This window comes from Lytechinus variegatus, chromosome 3 (genome assembly GCF_018143015.1).
Source record: "Lytechinus variegatus isolate NC3 chromosome 3, Lvar_3.0, whole genome shotgun sequence".
Classification (NCBI taxonomy): Eukaryota; Metazoa; Echinodermata; class Echinoidea; order Temnopleuroida; family Toxopneustidae; genus Lytechinus; species Lytechinus variegatus.
Window position 1 is genome coordinate 41090033 of NC_054742.1, and position 21541 is coordinate 41111573.

The following is a 21541-nucleotide window of genomic DNA, read 5'->3' on the forward strand; positions in this document are numbered from 1 at the left end:
TTGTGCACGAAATTATTAATTAAAAAAAAGTGAAATTGAAATGATGAAATTTATCTTTTAGGGAGACCTGTATGACAATGAAAAAATAAGCTGGTTAGACAGCTACCCATAAAAGTTATAAAATATTAACTTGCGCACAAATCTATTTTCATTTCATATTTATTGTCACATAATAGATAAGGCCAAGGAGATATATTTGGGGTTGGATGGGGATTTAGATTTAGATGGGGAAATTATGTTTCGGTCCCAAGTTATTTCATTGAGAATGGATATGCAATGGTACATATCAAATTATTTAGAGGACTGACGTTTTTAATTTTATACTCAAGATGTTTGCACTGATCTATCATATCTTTTATACTCTGAAATCATAACTGTGTTTCCATAGGAAATCCTAGACCAGACGAATTTTTACATCACATATTACAGCGTGTTGTCAGCTTTGACCATTCTCATGAGGATCTTTTCCATCATCTTCATTACTGCTGGAGCTTACCTTGCTGCTAAGTCACTTCATATCAAGATGCTTGATAATATAATCTCTATACCGATGAGGTAAGAAGGGGCAGTTGTTATCATCACTCAAAAATAAGCGATTTAATGGGTTTTCCTGTTTATTATTTTAGGGAAGGGGGATCCACAAAAAAATCGGCCAGGAGATGGATTCTGGATCCACGTCTTGGTTGGGATAACCACCATCTACAATACATGTAGTTCAAGTAATAAAAAAGAGAAAGACGATACATAAGAAATAGTAGGAAAAGGTAAATATTATGGGTAAGACCTTTTTTATCTCTTTCTAACAACCAATGTTTTATCTCCAAATTTATATCCCCCACTTTCTGAAAATCTTTGTTCCTTTAGGGAGTCGGAGGAATTCTCTTTGCTCTCAGTTATCATATGTAGGTCTGATAGAGTTTGTAGGATTCCCCACCTTCTGACATAGAGGCCATTAATTTGTTTGAAAAAACAAGTTGATGACTCATATTTACTTTGTCGAAATTTATATCAATACACATTTTTTCTATAAATCTTCCTATGACATATTACTAAGACTTTGGGAAATATCAAAAACATGTTTACAGATTGTTACTTTCAACATAAAATTATTGAGAGTTTTATGGCATCTTAAAAAGTATGAAATGTTTATTATTAAAAAGAATAATCATGAGCTGTAACGTATCTACCCATATTTACCTTTGCAGGTTCTTCGATACAACACCAACTGGAAGATTCATGAATAGGTTGTCATTTGATACCCAGATGATTGATCAGGTATGACGCTATATCCATGAAATGTAAATTTGTGTCACTACGTTCACAGAGTTAGTTTTATACAATTACAAAATAAAATAGTATGTGGTAAATGAATAGAGTGTGTGTATTTTGGTCTCGATTTTGATACAATAAAGCCATTTTTAATACATTATATTTGTTTGTAGGCATGATAGGCCAAATCCATTCGGTGGCATTCAGTCGGGATAGTTCTAAATGCATTTTTAACATTTTTTTTTCATGGGAGAGTTTACACTTTTTAAAATGTAAATTGGTAACGGAATTACATTTGAGCTGAACTCACAGGCTTGAAAACTTAGATTCAACTCATGGGATTGATCACAAAGTAAAAACCGAAAAGAATGCAATAAAAAATGATTAGTCAGATGTTTGTATGATATTTATGAATTATATATCAATTATATATCGTATAATCCCGTTCAATAGACGCTGCTTATTGTTACCCCCCCCCCTTCCCAAACAATCATGGTATTGTGTCAAGGAAATCCTTATCCGAGGCAGTATTAAAACACGTTCTCATGATGTGTGAGTGTCGATGTAGTTACACGGTAATACAAGAATTCAAAATTCAATATGTTTCGTTTTGAAATTATTGCTCACTACGACTACCCACTTTAAATCACCTTATAATTATTTTGCTCTTTTTTGCAGAGGATTATTCAGAGTATAAGGATGTTCATCAATACATTGTCGATGGTTTTATCGTCTTTGATTGTCAACATCGCTGTCAACATCTACTTCATTATCTTTGTCATCCCAACCGTCATCACCTTCATCGTACTGCTTGTTTACTACTTGACAACGTCAAGGTAATCTTATATGAACATTGTTACTACCCCACACGCACCGACACATTAAACACACCCACACCTACACACACCCCCTCTCCCTCACCTTCACGCAAATGTTTTTTTAAAGCACCTCCGCATCCATTTATTATGAGTATGATATAACATGTACTGAAGGGTATTATGTAATGCTTTAGGTTTTCAACTGGAGCCAGGAACAGGCTTGATATTTCTAAATACCACACACGCACTTACACATTCTATCGCATTTCTGTAGATTTGATCTAAAGGTATTCATATCTTCTTTTGATAGCATGTTTTCCCAATTTAGTGTGTGATCACATACACCAGTACATCCAGCTTGACAAGTTCACATTAAGTCTCTCAACCATATACACACATCCCCACACCCCCTCTCTCACTCTCGGGCTCAATTACCCTCGTTTACACAAAATTACACACACGAACCCACACACGCACATAATGATATTCCGCCATTACTTTGGATGATTATAGTACATACATAATTTTCTGTCGGACTGAGAGTAATTCAGAATAGATAATAGATTACATAACACAAGATTGATGAAAGGTGTAAATTGAAATCACTTTTCGTCCATTCCTGGAATGAATAAGTGCTCGTCACGGTCTGTGATGTCTGTTTGTACGTGTTTTCTGCCTTTGTATGTTTTGTAGTTTATATTCATGAAAATTCAGTTAGAACATAATTCAATTTCTTGTTTAGCCATTTTGTTGTTGGATGGCACCGATATTCTTAATAATATCTTTTTCTACCATTTTTGTAGAGAGCTCCAGCGTTGTGAAAGTGTTACACGATCACCAATCTTCGCTCATTTCTCAGAGACCCTTGGAGGACTGTCCACAATCAGAGCATATCAGTAAGCCTTTTTTGATTTCTGAATGATAGCAATATGGAATTGAGGTTAATGATCGTATGCAGTCGTGAGTACACACATTTATTGCTATACTTTGTTTAAAGTACCTTGAATTTACGCTGGTGGTGAGTAATGGCCAGTTGAGTTTACAGACACGCTTTTCTAGTTTCTGGCAGAAACTGTGGATAAGAAAAACGTACTCTGTAGACATTCATTGTCATGTAAAACATTATAAAAATCTAAAATACTATTTCCATTTTCAGGGACGAGAAGAGATTCTTCAAGATTTCTCAAGAAAGAATCTTGGTCAACAACAGAGTGTTTCTCTACCTTGTAGCAGCTCAGAGATGGGTTGCTATAAGACTTGTAAGTCAGTTTCAATAAATTACCGTTCAAAAGTAATTCGGATGTTCAATTGAACGTAGTTAACGGTTATACATACAGGTTTCTGTAAAATTGTATAAATGTTTATTTGTAAATTAAATGTTGACAATAACACGGAACTGCGCGCCGTCAGTCGGGCAAGGCTGTTGAATTGAATGAGGAATTGTGTCTCTCAAACGTCCCTGTCGATATATTTTTTTCATTAGTCAAGAACTTATACCACTTTTGAAAGTGTTTGTACTGGAGTGACAGAATACTCTGTTTCTATATACCCAGAAGAGAGATGCCTTTTTTCTCCCATATATTATAATAATTATCGCCCATTATCACGCAGTAGCCAGAAGCTACCTGTCATACAAACAATATTCAACTATCGACTGAAATATGAGGGCCAAAGTATGACCCAAATGTTTTTTCCTGATTTTTTAGAACTACCTATGACTAATATACTAATGAATAATTGCAATTGTTACAAATGAAATACTGAGCACAACATTCTATTATTGCAGTAAAATGCAAATCAACGTATGGTTATCTCACCTACTACCTAAAACGGTCGAATAAATATGTTTTCCTATTCATCTTCGTGTCATCCGAAGAACGGTTCATAAGTTTACGAAAATACGTATATGAACTTGTTATACAATATATAAAACTGATGTATTTATGTCCTTAGTAGATTTATTAACAACATCTATCTTTGAGTCGCCAGAACTTGTGATTTATAACGATGAAAATGATTGCTTGTCTTCTTAGGACTACCTCGGAGCGCTAATAGTAACAGTCTCCAGCCTAACTGTCCTGATAGGGGCGTTTTATCTTGGTATTGATGTGAGCTACGTGGGACTAGCCATATCATATTCACTTGAGGTAAAGAATTGGGCGTATCGAAGATATAACAATAATCAGAAAAACCGTACATCTTTTCATCATAATGGTAAATGGAAAAAGAGAAATGCTCCCTACGCCATCTTATTATTTTTTCATAATACCATGATTTTAATCTCATGAAAACATTTTTTGGGGGGTTTGGAACTTGTAACAAATCTTTTTTGTAATACTTTTTGTTGCTTTTTAGCATATCTATTGTGTGGTATACTTTTGATACTATGTCATCCCTCTCTTTGCAACACAGATTGCGCTATACTTAAACCGAAACGTAAGGGCAGCTGCTGACATTGAACTACAAATGAATGCGGTAGAAAGAGTGCAGTACTATATAGACGTACCTTCAGAAGATTATACAGGTAGGCCATCGATGAATAAATATACATTGTCTTTTACTTCCAAACGTACGGTTAAAATGGGAGAATGGTACTTTATATTATCACTACACGAAACACTCCAACAAAAACGTTGGTATAAAGAAATAAGTTTGATGTAATGCAGATATGCAGCATCATCTACGATTTATAATCAATTTTTAGCTGCATTCTTTGTCGCTTCTCTTGTGGTTCCATCTCTGGGAGTTTGAGGGTAAAATATGGATTTTATATTGACAAAGCTGTTTTAAAAATAAGATATGAATGGTTATTATATATATATATATATATATATATATATATATATATATATATATATATATATATTTAAATATTCTGATTTGTAAGGTGACGATCCTCCTGATGAGTGGCCAACAGAGGGTAAGATTGAAGTAGACAACATACACGTCAGGTATGGAGAAGAACTAGATACGGTGCTGAAAGGACTATCTCTGTCTATCCCTGCTCAGTCAAAGGTAACCATAACATAGATATATAGATTGTTTCTTAAATGATAAACTAAACGGTGTCTATTATTTATCCAAATATAATAAACGAATTTTAACCTAAGTGTTCATTGCATCTTCCATCTAATAAGTTTTCGTATTTGGTGACAAAAGATGTGACATAGAGGTCAACCCCCCAAAAATCTGTCTTTATACAAGGAAATGTGACAAGGTATTTGGTAACAATTTAATTGTTTAACATGTTCGTTTGGTTATTTATGGCAACGATATTACGCACAATATAAGATTCCGGTCTGAATATTTTTTTTCACAACTCTGGAGAACCTAGTCTATGTGCTAATGTATATGCTGTGATGTGTGTGTTGGTGGCGCGCAGCCATTTATAAAGACAAAGCGAGAATCTTTAAAACTAAGCAATATAAAAAAATACTAAAGAAAAAAAAATCTCGGGGCTTGTAACTGATATGTAATACCCAGAACAATACCTTTTTACCCTTCATATTTTGCTTTTAATTTGCCATCTCTATTTTTTATTTTTAGATCGGTATATGTGGACGTACTGGGAGTGGCAAGTCCTCTTTGACTCTCGCACTCTTTCGAATGATACAAACCTGTAAAGGTAAGTTACAGACGTTCTATATTAGCTTATTAGAGGAATCGTGGTATACTGGTTCTGTCTCTGATGTCGTATTTTAGAGTCGTACGGTGGCACTTGCCTCAATCGACATTTTGTCAATCTTCGTCACCCTAGTACGATAATGGTCCAGGGTAGGATCTTAAAGCGAATTTAGTGGGTGTATAATTTGGAAGGTAACGGAAGGGAACGATTTTGATTTCAGGTATTGATATTTTTCCTAAATACGGCTAAAAGTTATGCTTTTGTTCGGCATTCGTTCTAACCAAATATCGACGTATGCCAACTCACAGGATCAATCAACTGCTTTTGACTGGAATGATTTTTTTTCTTATTGCATGAGTGCCATTTCAGTCACTAGAATGACAATCTTATCGAACATTTCATTTATTTCAGTTTATCAATTTCAGGTTTATTTATAGCACGAAGCATATCAGTTATTCGATGAGATTATTGTTCTAGCTTCGGTTTATGTATATACATAAAACGACGAACACAAACATAGGTCTAAAGGAGTAAGTAAGCTTTTGGAAATGATTTTTGCTTTAGGTTGAAATTCGATTTTACAAAAATATAAACCCATATAAGTCGCATTAAAGCCTGTGTATAGCTTTGGTAAAGGGTCAATAATGTGAATGATAATCGAATATCATCTATTATTATCCATACAGACAATTTTAGAGCCCAAATACAAGTGTTATTTTGTTGGTGCACTCGACCCACTTAAAAAGTTTGTTGAACTCGCCTAATATTTTTTCCGAGGTGACACAATATTGAAAATATTGGACGACTAGAAGGGGAATTCCCGAAGTGTACGCACCACTCATCGCGCGCGCATGCAGTTTTCAATGGCAAATGCGCACTGTGTGTTGAACTGTGACTGCAGAGTGATGAACAATTCCTATTAAATTTTTTCTACAGAGGCTGCAGTAAATCTCTAAATGCAGAGAAAACCAACAACTGTTAGGAAGTTTGGAGTTATATTCGCTTTAATTTCATTTTATCCTATAATAATTTGAATATATTTTAGAAATTGAGGCACAGGAAATACTATTTTTTTGCATGATAAATCGAGTGCGTAGCTTTAGGACCCCTTCTACATCGGGCGGCGAAATTAAGAGGTTTTCGAAAAACACGACGGGATTTTCGTATTAGTGAGTTTTGTGATATTTTCTACTTGGTTAATGATCTTTAGAATGTTTGCCACAAATTAGTGAAATATAATTTGTTGAAATATTGAAATTGGGACAGTTTTTATTGTTTGAAAACAAAGTGCGTAGCTTTAGGTCCCCCCATCATACAGCAGAGTCAGAGTCTCAGGGCGGGAGGGTAAGTTAAAAATTATTTGCTAAAATTCTCTGTATGAATAATAATCATAATACTGGATGTCCCATTTTTCGGTCAATACAAGGAAATATAGGACTCGCTTTGCAAAATATTGGACTCGTCTTCGACTCGTCCAATATTTATGCAAAGCTCGTCCAATATTTCCTTGTATTAACCTCAAGGCCATCCAATATTATATAAATATGACAGTCTTACTGAAGCGTAGAGACCGTTAGATATTTTTCCAACTGCACTTCTCTGAGAAAATTTCAAATATTCAAATCTTGGATATATAGCGCCCTCTCTCGGCGATGCTTGTTTTAAATTTAAAAAATGGGCATTCAAGCACTTATCTTATAAATTTAGTGATTAGATATCCAAAAGTTACAGACAAAGAACATATCTTGAAAGTTTCAGCCCATTCCATGATTTGGAATAGGATTTAATTGAAAGACAAAAACACACAGATATTTTAATTTGATCGGGTGACCCGATCAAGTTAAATTTCCATGTAAAATCGCAAAATTTATCCTGTAAAACACATTTTCATTTCATATCCTCCACATCATAACTGTTATAGGGCATATCCATTCATATTAGCTAGCAATGAATTGGAATAGTGATAGGTGCATTTTGGTGGATTTACCAAAACTATCCACAAGCTTTAATACGAATAAGATTATTTTGATCTTCTAAAGGCCGCATCATCGTCGACGGAATCGACATCGCTACCGTTCCTCTCCGCACACTTCGACAGCGACTTTCCATTATCCCACAAGATGCCTTCCTCTTTACGGGAACTATCAGGTAAGGATCACAGACAGAGTAAGTTGTTTACCAGTCACATATTAAATTGGATTCCACAAATATTAAAATGGAGGTCGAATTACCGCTTAATTCAAAATCACTTTAGTTGAAATATTTTTTCCATCTACTGATATATTTTCATCTACTGACAAGTTTTAGGGAGGATAAACGCATCCAATTTTTTTCATACAATCATTTCCAACATTATGATGTACTCACAATAATTTTGAATATCAATCAAGCTATTTCATATTTCGCATGAGTATTGAAAATGCCAAGATTTAACTTGCTTGCTTTGCTTTCAGAGATTTTTCGTATAGAAGATTTCTTCCCCTAATTTTGTCTTCATTATACCACAGCATTTATCATCTCTTTTACTGCATTAGGAATAATTTGGATCCAACTAGTGTAAAGGGCGATACAGACTTATGGCAAGCTCTTGAGATTGCGCAACTGAAAGATGTAGTACAACAGTTAGACGGTGGTTTAGGTGAGGAAATACTTACATTCATGTCATTAAATGCCATCGCAGATTGTTTGTGTCTAATTGTATCTGTTAGTCCTGTGCGAGTAACTCAGCCCGGGTTTCATGGACGACATCCTAAAAGAGTTTTGATTATTGTCATATGAAAACCTTTGAAACTTGATTTTTTCTACCTCATCAATTTTGTAACCGATTATCCATTTTTTTTAAACAAAGATTACGAAGTAACTGAAGGAGGTGATAACTTCAGCGTAGGTCAGCGTCAACTGTTTTGCCTTGCACGAGCTTTCCTGAGAAACTCCAGGATAGTGATCATGGATGAAGCTACTGCATCGATAGATCAAGAAACGGTATGTATGCTTGGTCAATATGATATATCGAATTTGATAATGCGTTCTAACTCTGTGATTTAAAACAATGGTAGTCTTATCGATTTATCTTTGTAGACTACTAAACATTGGCTCATCGTTTTCATAATATTTGTACTCCTCCTTTCTTTTGAAATGGAATAATTCACTACGTCGTAATTATTGCAAGATGGTCACAAAATAGCAGAATTCAATGTTTGCCTATGTTACAGGATAGTATACTTCAAGATGCAGTGGCTGATATATTTCAAGATCGAACTGTCCTCACAATAGCGGTAAGTTGATTTCGATATTCGAATAGTTTTAGGTACTTTACTTTTCTTAAAACTAATTTGTATGCAGAAACGCAATTAGCCACAAACGTATGGTGTGTGGGGTGGTGCATTCCAGGGTTTCTCAAAATGTTCATGCCCAAAATCGAAATGTCTAGATTAAAATGAAATCCTATCATGGAAAATGATTTAACTGAGAAAAAATGACCGAATATTTTAAGAATATTTAATGAGATATACCATTCTTCATTATATAATAAAACGATTCAGTACAAATGCGTCTTTTTTAATGCCACCATTGTTTGTGTCAGGAATTGTTTAGAATGGGAAATGCCACTAGTGGGAGAATCGACGTTTGTGTTTGCTTTGGGAATTTTACGCAAAGATTGAGTTATGCATGCATGTATATTTAAAAACATAATATATTTTGCTTGATGTAAATCGGGGGTATATTTATATTTATGTAATTTTCAGCATCGTGTTGGAACAATTCTTGACTCCGATACCATCCTGACTCTTCAAGAGGGCAAGATAATTGAGTTTGACTCTCCCACCGTGCTTCTAGAAAGTGAACACAGTGTGTTTGCATCGCTGGTAAAAGCCGGGAAATGATGTAATCAGGGCGTGATGTACAACTTGCAGTGGAAGAGGATACACAAAGGGCTACTTGATTTAATTAGAATGTGAAATACGGTATATGACGAAAATTGATACTCGTTCTTGTAGGAATAGAGACACTTTCATTTGGAAATGTTATGAAATCGATGACTTATTCACCGACTTGCAGGTTTTCTTACGTTTTTCTAGGAGAAACGGGTCGGGTTTATGATCAAACAGTGTCGCCACGCATCGCGAGAATCGTACACTGAACTGAAATTTATCTAAGATATAAGCACCGAAGAACTAGACGGAATTTCGTCACAGTTTTATGGTTTATTATATGAATGTGTAATTTGAACATCTATATTTGTGTTTTTATATCGACATAATATTGAAAGCACAAACCCACAAGAATAGGCTGGTCAAAAGAGAGAAATGAGTAGACCCTTTATAAACCGTTGGCCATTTTTTCTAATGAAGTGTTTGATCCCAAAATTAAAGTTGAATATACCCTACTTACTTGTTTTGATATTAACGGCTGCAGTGGAACCTCGTGTCAAACAGAAAATCTTAGTGCAAAGATTATGAATAGTTTAACAAAATCTGTATTTTCTATTTTTCTTTCCATGTATCATGACGTGTTTTAATCATGGCTTTTTAAACAATGCGTTTTTTTTTTTAAATCTGTTTGCAATTTATGCATTTGTTAAAAGAATGTTACCAAGTATGAATCACTATCCTTTCCATTTAATGAAAATGAATATATTAAGAATAAGTGATGTAACTGATGTAAGGTTTGAATATTTTGGACAATTGTGAATGTTTTAATTCTGATTGCAAAATAATTGAGATTATTGTACCAAAAATATATGGTGAACATTACTTCGAACATTCAAATTATAAATAATTCTATTACCGGTGTTTGTGTATTTTGATCGTTGTACAATTAATAATCTGAAAAGAGGCTTTATTTATTAAGACTGAAATTGATATTTACAAAGGACATAAATCTAATGATTAAAACCCGGGCTGAGTTAATAATTCATTCACTATACTGTATATACACAACAAAAAAAAGTAAGTCCCCCTAAATCAAATTGCTGTAACTTTTGAACGGAATCATTTTGAGATATGATATTTCGTATAGGTGCTTTTCTACACTCATTAAGCAACTCCTGGGGGAAAATGAGATTGATCGGTTGAGATATGCTTGAGCAATTAAAGATTGAATTAAAAATGACCATTTTTGAAAGTCACAAGAGTCGTTTTTTCAGATTGTGCAAATACAAACTTGGGCAAAAGTTGTTTTTAGGTGAATTTTATGGTGTTAATGTTGTTTTACTATCCATCATTTAGCCACTCCACACACAATTTTGATATCGTATGTTCATGGTTGAGTGAGCACAATATTGTAGGGGCCGCGGAAGCAGGGGGGGGGGGGTGGGGGCCACTTCTTTTTTCCAAAAGCATGTACAAAAATGTAAAAATGACCATACGATTGTGATTTTTTGCATAGTCAGCCCCCACCCACTTTTGGCTCAGCACCCCCCCCCATTTTGAAAACCGGTCCGCGGCCCCTGTATTGTGACGTATCATCATAGGGGTTTTTGGTAGTATCCTCTACAACTTGTTAGGTCATATTAAAATTTGAAAATGTTGGTGGCTCCCCCGATTATAAGCCCCTCCCCCATTTTTGAATTTTGGATCCACCACTGATTTGTCCATAAATTAAACTGATCATGAGAAATTGTTAGGAAAGGAATACATTTATGCAGTATAAAGAGTATTCATTTTAAGTTTTCGAATGTGCTCGCTCAACCATGAAAATGTTAAAAGTTCGGAAAGTGTGTGGTGATAGAAATGATGGATAATAAAAACAACAGCAATTAAAGTCACATTTGAAACCGAATTTGCCCCCAATATTCACCTTATTACCCTTTAAATGAGTCTGTGACATTGAAAAATATCAAATTTTCCCACTTTGATGCGTGCTCACTCATCCATAAATAAACAAATCGATTTCATTTTTGCACAGAATTCTGCCCATAGGTTGATTAACATTACTGCCAAATTACATTGCTGAAGACAGCCTTGAAAAAAAGTTCCATCAGTTTGAATAAGGGGTTACTTATTCTTAAACATATGCCCCCACAATGTAAACAAGTCTATGAGAGAGAAAGTTAACATTTTAACAAATATTAAATGAGGGTTTTTTTTCATGGACGGTTTTTGTTACTTCTACCAACAGTTATCTCATGAAACTTCGCAGATGGCTTCAGAGAAACACTATCCAAAATTCGCGCAAACCAAAATAACAATTCGATACGGCACAGAGTGGGGCCAAGGCCTTAAACTTTCTTCTAATTTGCATAATTTCCGAATATTGTGTGCTCACTGATGCATTAAACATCGGGATTTTCATAAAAATCAAATCAATTGAACCATGCAATGAGGTTGGTAACAGATATCCGTAGTTACAAACTGCATTTTTTCCAATAACGTAAAAAAGAGATAATCACATTCCATATGTTCATTCAAGCGTGAATGTTTAATTAAACGCCTTTGAATCATTGAAGTATGTTAATTGGTCATGAACATAACGAAAAAGTTGATAAAAGATTAGTTTCAGTTACCAAAATAAAACAATACTTGCCTGTGATATTTGAAATTCGTATTTTTTGTTTTCAACAAATGTCCATTGAACCGTGAAACGATGGATATTGTTGAAAATACTCTTTCCAAAAATTATTGTCGCCATATTCTATCATTTTTCTTGATAAAAATGTGTAAAAAATCAAATTATGGCAAATTTAGACTTGTGTTTATTCAACCGTGAAGTTTAGCCAAAAAAGTTGTATCGTCTTTCAGAAAATACCTTTTACAAGCCTTCTATTTTTCATGATGAGAATGTGGTATCACTTCCAATAACATTAAATCAAAGTAATGATATTTGGCTTGTGACTTTTTAAAAGTGACATTTTTGCATTATGACGGTGCTCACTGAAACATGACGTAAAATAAGTCCATAACATTTACTCAGAGGGTAGCTTATAAAATTACCTACACGCTCATGTAAAAATATATCAAAAACTCGAATTGGTTCGGAAATTATTGATGTTTGTTCAAGGGGGACTTACTTTTTTTGTTGTGTATATATACTGAATATCATTACGTTTAATGATTTCATTTATAAAAATCTTGATTATCTGTAAAATATATTTTGTATTCTTCATCAAAATAAATCAAAGTACAAAACTTATTTATAAATGTGTATTTATTCATCCTATAATTCTCACAATTGCAATTCTTTCAATGGTAATGTTTTACTATCTGAATTCAAATTGGCATTGAATGATTACAAATTGAACATGAATGTTAGAATATACTAATGAAAATGTCGAAATAAAAAAATGGCAAAGTATCAAGTATCCTGAGTAAAAATGTATCTATTTGGCAATTTTTATAACGATATAGGCTGATTAGTATGCAATAATAAACTATATAGGGAAACATTGAAATTGCACCAATATGATACTGGCTTCATGTACGAAATGTAAAATATACATACATTGTTGGAGTAAAATAAAATAATTAGTATTGAATTTTATCTAAAATTTAAACGTCGATGCACAGTGTTATATGTCCTAGAATCTACAGACACAATATATATATATATACATGTATATATTTCCAGAAAACGTTTGAAACGGTATCAAATACAAAAACATATTTCAGCAAACAAATAATTTGGACTTATAAAAGCCTAATGAAAAATCCCGGATCCTGTAAAAGCAAGGCACTGTATGACAAAACATAATTTCAACTGAGCTTAAATTTTTCGTCTATGGCAAACTATATACACACACGGATGGGTTGTAAATGTTAATTTTCATCTACATAATACTCACAAATATAGGGTAATTGGCGAGCTTGAAGTCATGACTGAATAGTCTCTAAGATAGTGGGTATAGCTATGCGGGGGTGCAAGGGTATTTTGATAGGGGTGGGGGCTACACAACCTAATTATGACGTCACTTACCCTTCTATTGAATAACGGGTGCAATTATAAGTTGCACAACCGAGACCTCTCTCTTAGAACAACTTTAAATTCTTTTCATATCTATTTCCCCTCGTTTTCACAAACTGAAAGATCAAAAGGTTGCCTTCTGCCCCCTCCCCCCCCCCGCAGCCCCTTGGAGTAACTTATTCCCACATCTAATGAACGCTTCATATGTAGATGATTATTCAGTCACCACTCCTTATGCCTTTAGCCACATAGTCTATGAAAACCCAGATTGTGTGGCATTAATAGCTGAAATATATCAAATTTAGTCTAAAATCATTTTTACTTGATTTCCACTCTGGATGAAAGTTCTTATAGACTCAGTTAATCTAACTAGGCCGCGATATTTTAGATCGTAGGGCGAGATGGGGGGGGGGGGTGTTGTAAATGAGGATCTTAACCGTCGATCCTGTGCTTGCGCCGATTTTTTAAACGCATGTTGCTAATTGTTGTAATCTATACAATTATATGGTATTTAAATTTGGTATCAGTATTCTATTAAATAAAAATATAAGATTTTGAATATAATTCTGATTCTCGTCACTCATTGTGGCCTTCTTGGCAAATCTCTTATTACAACATAAGTTGATCATTTTTAATGTACTTCATCGTTTGTTTTCATTTTTTTTGGTATGTATACGACATTTCAAACTCGTTAATCTCTGGACTTGTTAAGTATTTTGTAAAACCCAAGTTGAATTCATTTATTTTTAAACATTATTTTTTTCTGTTTATGACCATTATTAGTTTAGTTTTGATCAACAATATAAAATCGATATCAAGCAATGGTAAAATATAATACAGATTTACTAAATTTAGCTACAAATAGAATTCGCATTGGTCAATTCGCAAAGGTCAGGAATCGGCAAGGCAAAATTAATTTGGGCTTGTTGCACGAAGCGTGAAGAAGGGAGGGGGGTGGGGGCTTGGGAGCAGTGAGTCCCCCGTCTGTAGTTGGTATCAAATATTACGAGACATAATGCCTTGAAATTAAAACAATCTCCGAATACAATCAGAGTTCATTGATCAATTCTTAATTGCCTATATCTTGATATCGCCATCATCGTCATCATCCCCATCGTCGTCGTTATTATCACCACTACCGTCAGAATCATTATTACCCGCGCTGCCTAAAATAATGGATAATATTCGTACACCATCAAGTGGAATAACTGCCTTTTCGTCCATCCGTTTCATCTCATGACCAGTTGGTCTATTTGCCGTCCGTTTAATCAGCTAGGCGATATTGGCAAACCAATGAATGGCAAAACGACGATAAAATGGTATATAATAGCAGCCATAATCAGGACAACACACACAAACTAGATGTGGACAAAATTGGATTATTCCAAAGCCAGGTATTTCTATTTTTCGAAGTGGGGAGTATTTCATGAGGAGTTTTGTCAGTGTTTTTCACAGATTAATTTGCCTTCAGCCAATCAGATGCAATTATTTCCAGTAGCATTAAATATCTGTTGGGGAAAAACATTGACAAAAAATATTCATGAAACGCTTCCCGAAATATTTATGCGCGGTTGACGGCTCTATACATTTCACTTTTCTGTTATTTTCCCGCCTTTACTAGTGAAGCAAATGTGCTATCGGCTCGTTCCAGTAAGTTGGAGGGTGAATCGTATTCGATGACGTTTCCATCACTGAGAGTAAGAATGGTGTCCGACTCGAGAATGGTTCCTACACGGTGCTGTTAGCAATACAAAAATACATAATATTTGTTATACTATCCCCCGTCAAAGCCGTGCCAAATAATCAATTTCTGTTTAAGAATAAAAGTTGAAAGAAATTAGAGTAAATAAATCCATATCAAAGGGTCTAAATAAAATGTACATGTATCTTTAACTGAAATGGTGTAAGAGTGAGAGTCATATAGTTACAATGGCCACTTTAACTGTTCAAATCGTAAAATGAAAAGAAACCTTTTTTCGTGCAACTTTGAGGCTGTCGCTGTGTAAAAAAACGATGTTGATTTCTTGATCTAATGCCCGTTTACTCCTGGTGAGAATGTATTACTCAAAGATTTTTGCTGCTTGGATCAAAGTTATTGAGTAGATAATTATAAAGCCATCTAGGTACGTTCATATTTTGATTTGGATATGTTTGATATTCATTCTAGCAATGTAACCACATCTTTCATATCTACTTCAGTTATTTTTCCCGTTTACAACCAAATAAATTCCATATCTATAATCTTTAATTCATCATCTGGCAGACTTGGGTGCAATGTACTGCCTTGACAACACGGAACCTTATACTTACTGCAATCGTGAGCACTGTCCTGTCCTGGAATACATCAGAAACAACGTCCTGAATAAGACGATCCTGTAAAAAAACAAACAAACAAACACATGAATGTGTATGGAAATTAATTCGACATAAGCTACACAATGGTGCTTTCTCTTAGTCTGAAGGATTACTTGTTGTTCGCCTTCAGACAATTTCTAAATGCTTGAATTATAGGCGGCCCAAGTCTTGACTTATACAAATTCAGTTGGATGCATGGCACACTGGAGGAGGTGACGATGGGCGGTGCCATGATATATTGTTAGGAGAAAGGATTCGATTTTTAAAGGTGAGTTCAATACATCTTTTCATTTTCAAAGTAAGGGTATTATATACACTATTAGAAAAAACAGAATATTTGATAATAATAATAAGTATTTCTAATGCGCACTTTCTAACTGATCATTACTCAAGGCGCTACATATTAAACAAACAAAAACATTGGAAATAATCACAATTAAAATCATCAAACATAACATTCATATGAGGAAAAGACATGGCCTTCACTAATATGATTGTAAAAATAGGTAGTATTTTACACTCGATTGGAATGTCTTAAGAGTGTTCATATTCCTTATAGTACTTGGCAGTCTATTCCACATAACTGGGGCCACATAGCTAAAATTTTACAGAAGAAAAAAATTAAAAACAGATTTTACAAAAAAAATAACTAAATCATTCTGTAAATTGTTATAACAGGAAAAATTGACTACAATTTTTGTACAATTTTACATAACAGGTCTGTTAAAAAAAAAATCAATTTTCTGTAACCTTGCACAACTGCATATGAGATTTCGCAGTGCAATAAGATTTACAGGTCTTCTCGAGATTCTGCTGCAGGAATTTTTTTAAGTAGAAAATATGTAATAGTGTATACTTATACAGACACAACCAAAATAACTACTTTCCATACTTCTTTTTTCCATATTGTTGTATTTATAGTTTTACTGATCTACCTAAAACAAAATAAAACTTAAATTAAAACGATTTGTTTTGTCTACCGTTTCCTGGTCGATAGATGCCGTAGCCTCATCCATGACCACGATCGTGGAGTTTCTCAAAAAGGCCCTTGCAAGGCAGAATAACTGTCGCTGTCCAACACTGAAATTGTCCCCACCTTCTGTCACTTCATAATCTGAAATCATCATGTGAGAGGCAAACATTGAATAAATTTGATTTAGGATTGTTTTTAAGATAAGTCTCAGTTAAATATAGAGTTTATTACTCCCTTCATCCCCAGAATCTATAGAACTGGAATTGGCATAAACTATCGCAATTGCAGCGTATCCGCCAACTTTAAAAGGATGGTCCGGGCTGAAAGTATTTATAGCTTAATAAATAATTAGAATTCACTGAGCAAAATGCCGAAAATTTAATCAATATCGGATAAAAAATAACAAATGTATTGAATTTTTTTAAAGTTTAACAATTTTGTGAAAACACATGAATGTTCATTAGGTGGGCTGAAGATGTCACATTCCCACTTTTTCTTTTGTATTTTATTATATGAAATTAGGTTTATTCAAATTTTTGCCTCCAAGAACAAGAAAAATTGGATTGACAACTGATTTAGTGCATTAGATATTTATTGCTACAACTTATTTCATTATAAGGGAGACATATTATTGACACAAGCATGAAATAATGAAAAAAAAATATGATTTCATGTAATAACATAAGAAAACGGAAAGTGGAGATGTGAAATCATCAGCCCTCCTAATGAATATTCATGACGACTGTTTTCACAAAATATTGCTAAACTTTAAACTTCAATAACTTTATTATTTGTTATCCGATTTTGATGAAATTTTCGGCATTTTGCTCAGTGAATTCTACTCTACGTATTAAAATATAATATTTTCAGCCCAGACCATCCCTTCGAATACGATGGCATCGAAGCATCATCAAAACAAAATATACCTAGTGCTCCTTCAAGTTGCTGGACTACTTCCTTCAGCTGGGCAATCTCCAAAGCATTCCACAATTCTGATTCCTCTTTAGAACCGGTTGGATCTAAATTCAACCTTATAACAGAAACAGGGCGAAAACAAGAAAGATTGAGTATAATCTGCTTGTGAGAAGATAATTTCTTCTGTAACATTTTAAAAACACTCGATTAGCATGTTATAGTTTGTTATTGTTTGAATAAAAGAAAATCATACTAATCCTCGAACGTTCACACTATACTGAATGCTCTATGAAAACATGTTTTAGCAACATGAATCTCATTGGATAGGGAAACATTTTCGGATCCATGCAACTATTTTGTGGAGTTTGAATATACAGAACAGCGTGTGATTTGGTAATATCGATTTATAACTCATGAAAATGCATGCTTTTCTGCTCATCGGCATTGTTAATACCTTAAAGAATATATTTTGAGTTTCTTTTAGTTAAGAATCTATTACAAAATTGTAGTTATCTTACCTGATAGTTCCAGTGAATAGGAAGGCATCTTGAGGAATGATGGAGATACGTTGACGAAGTGTAAGAAGAGGAACGGAAGCGATGTCGATTCCGTCAATGATAATGCGGCCTGTAATTTTGAATATGAAACGATTTTAATGAATTAGCAGTTATGAAAAGTGATGGAGTAAACCAAGAAAGATATATAAATTTAAGAAAATTCAAAAAACATATTAAGGGAAAACACGGGAGGCTCTCCGTATTTACTAAACATGACTTCATAGTACCATTATACCCCATAACACTATATCTTGTTAAAATTGCAACCTGTTATTTTCTTGCGTACCTTTAAATGTGTCAATGATTCTAAATAACGCCAGAGTTAAAGAAGATTTCCCACTTCCCGTCCGTCCACATATACCGAGCTGCAAAAAAGGTAATAATTAACACAAATACGCATTAGATAAATCTATAATTAGATATTTGAAAAGAAAGCCTAAATACAATCATGATCGTCAACCCACCTTATCAATATGTTCTCTCCATATTCTTCATGTATGAATCGGTGATAATACATTTTCTTCGCATTTGTTTGCATAAGGTTTGATTTAATAGCCAATGGCTATTTTTGATGAATTTAACCATTTCAACGATGTATTTTTATACAACATGAACAATTTGATAACTCTTTTATCGAATCGTGTTTGAAAGATGATATTCTTCTTCGTTTCCTGGTTGCCATATTCGAATTGAATACTGATCGATTTGTCACTGATATGATACGAATAAAAAAAACACAGGAAAGTGCAAATAAGGCCTACAAATAAAAATGCAAATACACGTTATATGGGAGCAACCATTTACATCACATTAAAAGGTTAAAATAATCCATTTACCTTTTCTTTTTGAGGAATACTTAGTGTAACTCCTTTGAGTACAGAATCAAGATCACTAGCGTACCGGACACTAATATCATCAAGTTGGATTTGGCCTTTATCTGGCCAAGAATCAGGCGGTTGCTTTCCTAAGATGAGGTGAGAAGAAAAACAAATGATTTGTGAAAGCATATGGCTGTTATATGTACAGTAATATGAATTATAAAAAGTTAATTATTATAAGTATTTGCCAGCAAAAATACATCACCAGGATGTGGGTTTGGTCAAACATAAGTGAATGGGGGGTATTGCTATTTGTTTTATTAAAGAGGGAATGCCATCGCTGTTACCTGTTCCTCTTTGCCAAATTATGGAAGTAATGCCATTTCTTTATGGTATTGTCATTAATATCACTGTCATCCTACAAAATCTATTGCCATCGTCATTATCACAGGTATATCAACCTTCACTACAATCATCATCGCCAATATCATCATCATCATCAACATCGTCACCACCATTCATCATCACCACCATCATCATCATCACCACCATCATCATCATTAAGTTGTCATCATCTTCATCATCATTCAGTCTTCATTATCATTAACGATTGTCGTCATAATTAGCACCATCTTCCTCATCACTATTATCAATACCGTCACACACCTCTTCACCATCACCACCACCACCATCGTCATCATGGTTTGGTATGCTCACCACTGTAGTCTTCTGTGGGTACATCCGTGTAGTATTGAACCCTCTCTACTGCGTTCATTTGAAGTTCTAAATCTGCAGCTGATCTTGCCACGAGATTCATATACAGAGATATCTGAAAGACATGAAAGGAACCAAACAGCAGATTTTTCTACTCTGAAACGTTGAATTCAACATAAAAATGTAGAACAAATTCAAGCACATTAAAATATGATTATATTTCATTACTTAGAAATAAAAACGTTTCTAAGTTATATGATTTTTCCTGCCATACTAACCAAATATTAATCGCGATTAATACACTGGAAAAACATCAGTTTGGATGAATATACATTTATATCCATACATGAAGTCATGTAGGATGATTTGAATTAGCTTTCTCTGAAGAATAAACTGCTGAAAACTTTTAGATTACACAACATGAATATGCTGAGAAGCAATCTTTTCTTGATTAAGTTGTGAAATTACATCTTATCACATGTAAAAAATATCACAAGTTTTTCTAAAAAAATCAGTACCTCTAATGAGTATGATATAGCAAGCCCGACATAGCTAGCATCTATATTGAAATAGAAGGCACCAAGAAGGGAAGCAAGACTCGAGCAAAGGACGGATAGTGCACCAAGATAATCCTGTAAACCCAACAAGAAACAAGGAAAAAAAGCAATATAATATTCAAAGAAATACATTGCTTTCCATCTGTAAACTTCTATATCTAAAAAAAAATTAAATCTTGGCCCCGTATTACAATGGTATGTAACTTAATAGAAATAAAAATTCATTAAATATGTGCATTGTATAACATAACACTATTCTCCAATCACAATCAGTTTGAAATTTACCATGGATTTGTTTTACAAGGTCTAAGTAATGACTTTTTTGAGGGGGTGATAAGAATAAGTGAGCCATGTAAGGGAATATGTTTACCAGGAATTGAAATGACAGAGGTGATCCTATAAGGATGTTTTGACATTTCAAAATTGTAAGTGAAGGTGAGGATGTTCAAATGGATTTTAAACAAATGTCATGGCAATTAAACTTACTCCTTGTCCCCTTTTGTACATAGCCAAAAGAGTTTCAGTCACCAATGACCATTTGCAAAGAACTTAAAATCAATTAAATAAGGATTGAAACATCAACAGACATAACACAACATTAATACTAACCAGTCTAATTGCCACCCATCTCTGTGCAGTAACCAGGTATAGAAACACTCGGTTGTTTTGCAGTATCCGATCAAGTGCGATTTGGAAAAATCTCTTTTCATCACTGGGGTAAGGAATTGAGAGAAAGAAAATATCATATAATAAGAAAATATAATCACAACTTTCTTTCCAAATACTTTCAAAAGAAGCAAAATTATGCTGATCACTACAATAAGCCGATGTATTTAAAAAAAAGGAAGAAAGAAAAAGGCACAAAAAAAGAATAAGACCAAATCTTCTGATAGATAGTAAAGTTATTTTGAATAGGTTTGTAAGTTGTAACATGCCTTCATGACAGTCTGCAGACAGTTTGCAAATATATATCATCGGTTTGATTAGGAACGTACAACATATCCGAGTCGATCGTCACATAAGAAGATAAAAGTAGTAAAC

The 21541-nt window shown here is 33.9% G+C and overlaps 2 protein-coding genes across 2 annotated transcripts in view; one reads left to right on the top strand and one right to left on the bottom strand.

The window, feature by feature from the left end:
- The window catches only part of LOC121411035 (ATP-binding cassette sub-family C member 9-like), a 29900-nt gene extending 19960 nt beyond the window's left edge, over positions 1–9940 (top strand). Inside the window, exons 19-32 of the mRNA XM_041603503.1 lie at positions 389–555; positions 1206–1275; positions 1948–2105; positions 2891–2983; positions 3244–3346; positions 4121–4234; positions 4500–4611; positions 4975–5102; positions 5634–5712; positions 7752–7860; positions 8247–8350; positions 8561–8694; positions 8925–8987; positions 9459–9940. Of these exons, the coding sequence (XP_041459437.1) occupies positions 389–555; positions 1206–1275; positions 1948–2105; positions 2891–2983; positions 3244–3346; positions 4121–4234; positions 4500–4611; positions 4975–5102; positions 5634–5712; positions 7752–7860; positions 8247–8350; positions 8561–8694; positions 8925–8987; positions 9459–9596 (1572 nt within the window). The 3' untranslated portion in view covers positions 9597–9940. The remainder of the gene's footprint in view (positions 1–388; positions 556–1205; positions 1276–1947; positions 2106–2890; positions 2984–3243; positions 3347–4120; positions 4235–4499; positions 4612–4974; positions 5103–5633; positions 5713–7751; positions 7861–8246; positions 8351–8560; positions 8695–8924; positions 8988–9458) is intronic.
- Positions 9941–14605: 4665 nt separating this feature from the next.
- Positions 14606–21541, bottom strand: part of LOC121411037 (ATP-binding cassette sub-family C member 9-like) — a 35556-nt gene continuing 28620 nt past the window's right edge. Inside the window, exons 22-31 of the mRNA XM_041603505.1 lie at positions 21110–21212; positions 20462–20575; positions 19947–20058; positions 19248–19375; positions 18698–18776; positions 18373–18481; positions 17866–17969; positions 16947–17080; positions 15922–15984; positions 14606–15349 (exon numbers count right to left, since the gene is read on the bottom strand). Coding sequence (XP_041459439.1) covers positions 15212–15349; positions 15922–15984; positions 16947–17080; positions 17866–17969; positions 18373–18481; positions 18698–18776; positions 19248–19375; positions 19947–20058; positions 20462–20575; positions 21110–21212 — 1084 coding nt within the window. The 3' untranslated portion in view covers positions 14606–15211. The remainder of the gene's footprint in view (positions 15350–15921; positions 15985–16946; positions 17081–17865; positions 17970–18372; positions 18482–18697; positions 18777–19247; positions 19376–19946; positions 20059–20461; positions 20576–21109; positions 21213–21541) is intronic.